This window comes from Mustela erminea, chromosome 4 (assembly GCF_009829155.1).
Source record: "Mustela erminea isolate mMusErm1 chromosome 4, mMusErm1.Pri, whole genome shotgun sequence".
Taxonomy (NCBI): Eukaryota; Metazoa; Chordata; class Mammalia; order Carnivora; family Mustelidae; genus Mustela; species Mustela erminea.
This window is the reverse complement of record NC_045617.1, coordinates 149694754-149702290: the sequence shown is the minus strand read 5'-3', so window position 1 is coordinate 149702290 and position 7537 is coordinate 149694754. Positions and strand designations below refer to the sequence as shown.

The window sequence follows — 7537 nt, the reverse complement described above, 5'->3', positions numbered from 1 at the left end:
GCGCACTCCGGCGGCCAGGACGCCCGCCTGGTCCGCTCCGCCGCGGGGAGAGTGGCTACGGGACTCGGGGCGGCAGCGGAGGGGGCGCGGCCGGGGTGTGGCCGCGGGGAAGCGGTGCCCCGTGTGGCCCGCAGTCGTGCCGGCCGGCGGCGACGTCGCACTCGAGGAACTGCCGGGGAAGTAGCTCTGCTCGCCGGCGGGAGGCCCGAGATGGCCAGAGAGTCGAAGTCCAGCGCGGCCTTGGACGCCGACGCGGCAGAGGAGCGGCCGGGGCTCCTGACGGGGGTCCTGACGGTGAAGGTGGAGGACGACGACGTTCCCGCGCCGGCGGTAGAGGCGGGCGCGCCGGGCAGCCCGGCCCCCGGCCCCGAGCGCTCGCGCCGGCGCTTCCGGGGCTTCCGCTACCCCGAGGCCCAGGGGCCCCGCGAGGCGCTGAGCCGGCTGCGGGAGCTCTGCCGACGCTGGCTGCGGCCCGAGACGCACAGCAAGGAGCAGATCGTGGAGCTGCTGGTGCTGGAGCAGTTCCTGACCATCCTGCCCGAGGAGCTGCAGGCCTGGGTGCGGGAGCAGCAGCCGGAGAGCGGGGACGAGGTGGTGGTGCTCCTGGAGTATTTGCAGAGGCATCTGGAGGAGCCAGGGCCGCAGGTAGAGGCGAAGGGCTTAGTGTCTGAGACGTCTGTCTCTTCCTGAAGTCTCAACATCGGAGTGAGGGTCGTTTCTGGAAGACCCACAAGTTCTCAGTGTCTTTTCGTATCATAAACCTCTTTGCCCCTTTGGAGTACTGGTATTTTTAAGAACATGAAGGATTACAGAAGAACTCAGTTATATTGAAACACAGTTAACAGAGCATGAAACAAATTAGTGATAAATGTGCTTTTTAAAAATTAATGCACTAAATAGTAAGACCCGGTCAGGCCCAGTAACTGGTAGAGTTTTATGGTGGTGCTGAATGCCTTTGACAGCCTGTGCCTGGTTTTGCCTACTTAGGTTTATATCACTTTCATTTGTTGCTTCATTCATAATTGAAGGAACTGCTAAATTTTGCTTAGACACTAGTAAAAATAGAAATATATTTCCTGTTCACATTCATAGAACACTTGTAAGAGAGTCCATGAACCACAAGTTAGGAACTTCTGGGTTCATTTTTATCTGCATCTTCCTGCTTTTTGTGGACCATTTTCCATGTGCATTATCCTGTATTTTTGTGCCTTCCAGAGGACATAGTAACTGGTGACCAGGAGACCAAGGTTTTTTCGTTTTTTTTGTTGTTGTTGTTTTTAAGATTTTATTTATTTGACACAGATAACAAGTAGGCAGAGAGAGGAGGGGAAGCAGGCTTCCTGCTGAGAAGAGAGCCCCATGCTGGGCTCCATCCCAGGACCCTGAGATCATGACCCAAGCTGAAGGCAGTGGCTTAACCCACTGAGCCACCCAGGCACCCTGAGACCAAGCTTTTGAATTGGCCATAGTTTCCCCAAGCCCTGTAACAGTGAAAACTCATTTCAAGTCTCTTGGTTTCAGGTTGTGCATTTTATATAGAAAATGTGGAAATTCTAAGCTGTATATAAGCTTATGATCACTAAAGTGAATTCAGAACTAATTACAAAAGCCCAGAAAGAAACTTGCTTAATGAGGGCATACTATATCCCTGGCCCTGTGTTAGGTTATTTCATATGCTGTCATCCTATTTGCTAGTCCTCCAAACCTCGTAAGCTAGAAATTACTATTTTTACTTTTCAGTAAAAAAAAAGAAAACAAATTCTGAGAACTTAACACTAGTTCCCAAAAAGCACAGTGTATATAAGGAGGGAGCATGCGATAGTGGCTAAGAGCATGGGCTCTGGGGTCCCTCTGCCTGACCCCCCCACACTAGCATCACCACTGATTAGCTGGGTGACCTTGGGCAAGTTGCTTCAACTCTGGGCCTTCATTACCTGAGCACAAAAGTACAGATAATAGTAGTTCCTCGCTCATAGAGCTGTTGCTACCTGCATTCAGTGAATCGTGATTCATAAGGCTCTTAGAACTAGTGCCTGGAAAACAAAGTACTAGCACAGAGAAAGCATACTAGAAGTTCTGATGAATCAGTAAGTGAAACTTCCAGGTCCTCGGTGGTGACCAGAGGCAGCTGCTCTGTTGCAAGATGGCGGTGCTGACACCAGCTCAGAGGCCCTGGAGTACCGACTTGCAGCCAAAGAAGGCTCTGCTCAAGCGCGAATCTCTGGGATCCCAGGCCTCAGCAGACAGCGGTGAGTGTTGTCTCCTGGGCAGCTTGGATTCTACAGCCTTCGTCCAGCTTCATTTAAAAGACAGATCTGTTGACAGGAGCTTTATATGCTCAACACAGATCTACTTTACTTTGAGACTGAGACGACAGGGAAATTTCAGACAATGGTGGGAAGCTTTCCTAACCAAACCTGGACCTAGTAAATAAGACGATTAAAATTGGCATTTGGAAAGAACTGATTTTTTTAATAACGTGACCTCCATTTATTTAACATGAGTTTGTGGAGATGCCCTATGTGGTAGCCAGTGTTCTGGCACCAGGACAGAGCTGTCAGTAAGACAGATCTCTTGCTCCACTGGAGCTTACATTAAAAGGGAAAATGACAAAGAAAGCAATGATATTTTAGTTATTAGTAAGTGAGGAATATAAGGCAAGAAATGTAAAGCCCGCCATAATATCCAGACATTGTAGGAATGCTGCAGGTCAGAGTATACATCTTCTCGACCCTTGGTCTGTAACTTGGACAGGGTGAGTAGTACTCCACGGGAAAGCACCATATGTTCCCAGGTGTTCCCATCTGCTGTGCACATGAGGGCGTATTCCCAAGACACACAGCACTGGGACACACCAACCAATGTGCAGTCTTTCTCCACAGAGGTTCTGCCCTAATTTTTGCAAAGTTCAGCTCTTCCAAGAAAACCAGAAGTGACCCTTTACTTCTCTCAGATTTGAGCAAGTTCCATATAAATAACCTTCATTTTCTTATTTCTAGGTCTAGCCTCATCTCTTAGTTTTTTAAAACCAAAGCAGAAACACCCTAAAAGCTACTAAAGAGTTACTTCACCAAAAATCTTATCCATTCTTTCGACAAAATTCAAGACTAAAGATCATCAAATGGAGAGCTTTGTTTTCTTTTGATGTTGCTTTCCTGTCACAGTTCCTCCGAGGAGCCTGCCTGCGTATCTGCAGCAGCACACCACGCCTCTCTCGGCCCTAGGGCTGGAGCTGGCAGGACCAGGCACTGGGGAAAGGAGTACATTGTGTATAAATTTTCTGGGGAATTTCCTGGCCCAGTTTTTGAGCTTGGAATCCACAGGCCAGGGAGGCTGGGTGCCAGGGTCCATCTCATCCAGAGCGTTTTTCCTTCTTAGTCCTCCAGGTTCCTGGGCTTGCCCCAGGAGGGCGCTGCAGAGGACGCGCAGTGGTGGCTGCCAGGCTGCCCCCAGAGCCCCAGGTGAGCCAGAACCCCCTGCTGTGCAACCTTTCCCGGTCCCTCTCTCCCCGCCCTACATCCTACACCCACCCAAGTCCTAGGTGGGATTTTAAGTTTCTCATGCATGCCAGTGTCACTTGTCATGGTCTAACGTTCTGGTGCCTGTGGAGGAGCCTTTTCTTATTTTATGACTCGCCTGGGCGCTGTCTGTGCTTCCACACCCTCCCTGCTCTCTGGTCAGCCCCTTCCATTTTCTTCGAGAAGTACAATTCGGCAAATGCAAGCTGAAGCTTTTGTTGTGATGGTGCTTTTGTCCTGAAGTGGGATTTTTTTTTTTTTTAAGGATTTTATTTGAGAGAGAGGGAGAGTGAGCACGAGAGCGGGGAGGGGCAGAGGGAAAAGCAGGCTCCCCACTGAGCAAGGAGCCTGACACAGGGCTCCATCCCAGACCCTGAGATCATGACCTGAGCCAAAGTTAGAGGCTTCATGGACTGAGCCACCCAGGCGCCCCAAGTTGTTGTTTTTTTTTTTTTCTTTTTTTAAATGCCATGACTAGGGTATAAACACACAGTCTCTGGCTCTCAAGGAACTTAAAAGTTGAGAGGCAGGTGGGGCATGTCTATTTTTCTCAACTAATAGTACAATCTGAGCAAGCTTTACTTAACGTGGATTTTACTTTCTCATCCAGTTCCTCATGTCCTCGAGATTCTGTAGTTGCACTTTCTTCCCTGACTGTCCTCACCTCAGACCTACATTTCTTTGTATTTTATTCTTTTTAAGATTTTATTTATTTATATGACAGAGAGAGACAGCGAGAGAGGTAACACAGCAGGGGGGTGGGAAAGGGAGAAGCAGAGCCCCCACTGAGCAGGAAGCCCAATTTGGGGCTCGACCCCAGGATCCTGGGATCATGTTCTGAGCTGAAGGCAGACGCTTGACCACTGAGCCACCCAGGCGCCCCTCATTTCATTATATTTTAATAATCATTCATGTCAATGAGCCCCCATCATTACCTTGCTGAAAATCACACCAGAAATCTCGTGCGACGTTTCCGTTGGTTCCAGGCCTTTCACTAGGCTGCCTGTTCTTTTGTCTAGACACTGATGAACACACCCTCACGGGTTCTCTCATTCTTTACTTCCATGCTGTTCTGCTGACCGGTGAGGCGGGTATTTGTTCCTGCGCTGGCATGGTTGGCACAACCGTTCGAGGGGACATTGAGTCTCCTGTGTCCAGCTACGGGCGGGACTTTGGGGCAGAGGAACTAGGTGGGACCGTGTGCTGTTTCAGGGCTTGCTGAAGATGGAAGACGTGGCCCTGGCTTCCTCCCTTGCGTGGACACAGCTGGATTCATCTTGGAGGAGCTTCCACGGAGAGGAAAGGCAGGAGAACTGCGGCGGCCTGACTCCCCTGGGTAAGACATGGGTGCTGGTCTCTGCTAGGGTCTCGGGGCTCCCCTTGTTGGTCAGAAGCTACTGGGCTGCGAGAAGCTGTCTGAGCTGTTTGCATCCAGAGCCACTGTTTCTGAACCCGCTCTTAACCGCAGCGTGACCAGCTCTTTAACCCCCATGACGCCGCCTCCTTCTGCCAGCATTCTGGGCAGGGGACGAGGGATGCAGCAGATGCAACCCCCAGCCTCGCTCGCAGCAGGTGCGCAGTCAGTATTGATCCCCCCTCCCCCCCCCCCTCCCCCCCCCCGATGCCAGCCTTGACAGGAGACTGACTCCTCCTCAGGAGACGGGCCACAGGACCGTAGAGCATGAGAGCAAGAAATGACCCGGAAGGGGTGGCAGAGGTGACCTAGAGATCAGGACACAGGGCAACAGCCGGACTCGTCAGAGCTCACACGGCTCTGTGGTGTGCAGTGGCAGTGCCAGGTCAGCTCTGTCAGCAGCAAAGCCGGTCCCTGCCTGGGGTCAGAGTGACCGCACGTGTCCCTGACGCGGATCAGTTTCTTGGTTCCCACTTGCCCAGTTTCTTACAGAATGTTTCATTAAGTCCTTACATTTGCCTGCTTCCTGCTGCCTTCCGCCCAGCTCTCCGTCAGCCCCAGTCAGGGTCCTACCTCCGTCCTTAGGACTTGGAGCCTCTGTGTGTGTCCCCGGCACAGTCCTCACCACCTTCCCCACCTCCCAGGGGGCGCCCTGCTTCTCACGGCCCCGTGCCTGTTCTCCGGTCTCCCCCAGCGTCCGCCGTCCCCCTTTACTCCCATCCTCATCCTTGCCCGGAACCCTCGTCCCGGCCTCTGAGGAACTCCGCGGCAGGGCATAACCGACCGGTCTGACCACTCGTTCTTTCAGGTGGTGCCGTGCAGGCTGAGATCGCGGACCCGCCCCCAGATGAGCAACATCCAGGGCAAGAGCCTGGGGAAGTGCCGTGCCCCGTGGGTGAAGACACTGCCCAGGCTCCCGCCCACGCAGAAGCTGGTGAACAGGAGGGCAGGTTACCAAGAAAGCAGAAAAATGACACAGGACGTAGGCGGCACTATTGTCATGAATGTGGAAAGAGTTTTGCTCAGAGTTCGGGCCTGACTAAGCACAGGAGAATCCACACTGGAGAGAAACCCTATGAATGTGAAGACTGTGGCAAGACCTTCATCGGGAGCTCTGCCCTGGTCATCCATCAGAGAGTCCACACCGGCGAGAAACCGTATGAGTGTGACGAGTGTGGCAAGGTCTTCAGTCACAGCTCAAACCTTATCAAACACCAGAGAACCCACACTGGGGAGAAGCCCTACGAGTGCGAGGACTGCGGGAAGACCTTCAGCCAGAGCTGCAGCCTCCTGGAACATCACAAAATCCACACGGGGGAGAAGCCGTACCAGTGCAGCATGTGCGGCAAAGCTTTTAGGCGGAATTCACACCTCCTGAGACACCAGAGGATCCACGGTGATAGGAACGTGCAGGATCCCGAACGTGCAGAGACCTGGGAGAGTCGGGGGAGGGTGGGAGGCCAGTGGGAAAATGAGGCTCCTGTGTCTTATAAATGTCATGAGTGTGAGAGAAGTTTCACTCGCAACAGAAGCCTTATTGAACACCAAAAAATCCACACTGGTGAGAAACCCTATCAGTGCGACACATGTGGAAAAGGCTTTACCCGAACTTCATACCTTGTCCAGCATCGGAGAAGCCACGTCGGAAAAAAAGTTCCATCATAGTGACCATGTTGTACACGGCAGAGTTGGTGCTCGTTCCTCATTGAACCGAATCCTTCGCCAGCCCTTCCTGATCACAGACCCGGGGCTGCGCTTGACTGACCACTTCCCGTCATCTTGTGGCAAAAGATGCAGAGTCTGGCTGAGATGGATTCTCCTCTACATCCTAGAAGGTGGCTTAGGAACAGCTGGTTTGACAGGAGGCTATGGGAGAGTAGTCTGGAAGGGGTAATACCAGAAACATTTATTCTCACCTACTGGACTGAAAAGGGCTTCCAGACCAGCTAAGCACCTCTGGCCAGCACTTTATGACGTTTCCTATGTAGATGGCTCTGATGAGGGCTGCTGCTCTGACCATTTTGCCTATGAAGAATCCTCCATCATTCGGTCAGATCCATGACTTCTTACACTCCCTGCTGTGCCTTGCGTACAGGTGCTTATGAACATTAAATATACCAGTGAGGTGACATCCGTAGCTCTGAAAGTCTAAATGTGGTCTGGATTTCTGAGGTCTTTCTAACTAAGGCCACTTACGTTTGTGTCAGATTCTCTGAGGTTCTAGATCCTGGGTCAGTTGTGCATTTACTGCCACTCACACAGGACTGTCAGAGTTGGGGTCGGGGAATCCATTTTCTTCACCAGCTTAGTACTTGTAGACGAATGCCTTAAGCAGCTGATCATTCAGATGCGGTGAGACTGCTCATCCATGTAACTCCATTTTGTTCACATTAATTTTGCTACTTTTTAGGAGGAAACCTTTCACAGGTAAATAAAAAGTGGATTGATCAAGTCAGATCCAACTGGTTATGAATTTTGATATAATTTCTATGATGTTCAATAGCTTGTTTCTCACCTTTTAGTTATCTTGGGCCTAACAAATTGCCAAGACACCACCTGTATCTCTCTCTCCCATGTTTGAGCCAACTTGAATCACAGCTTACAT

The 7537-nt window shown here is 51.4% G+C and overlaps 2 protein-coding genes across 2 annotated transcripts in view; one reads left to right on the top strand and one right to left on the bottom strand.

Moving 5' to 3' along the window:
• Positions 1-127: 127 nt before the first annotated feature.
• On the top strand, positions 128-7389 carry ZKSCAN4 (zinc finger with KRAB and SCAN domains 4). Its single transcript, XM_032338172.1, has 5 exons — positions 128-645; positions 2105-2249; positions 3379-3461; positions 4731-4854; positions 5741-7389. The coding sequence occupies exons 1-5, from the start codon at positions 211-213 to the stop codon at positions 6595-6597; spliced, it is 1644 nt and encodes a 547-aa protein (XP_032194063.1). The 5' UTR covers positions 128-210; the 3' UTR covers positions 6598-7389.
• Positions 645-7537, bottom strand: part of ZSCAN9 (zinc finger and SCAN domain containing 9) — a 38090-nt gene continuing 31197 nt past the window's right edge. Inside the window, exon 5 of the mRNA XM_032338213.1 lies at positions 645-781. The gene's annotated coding sequence lies outside the window, so the exon portion shown is untranslated. The remainder of the gene's footprint in view (positions 782-7537) is intronic.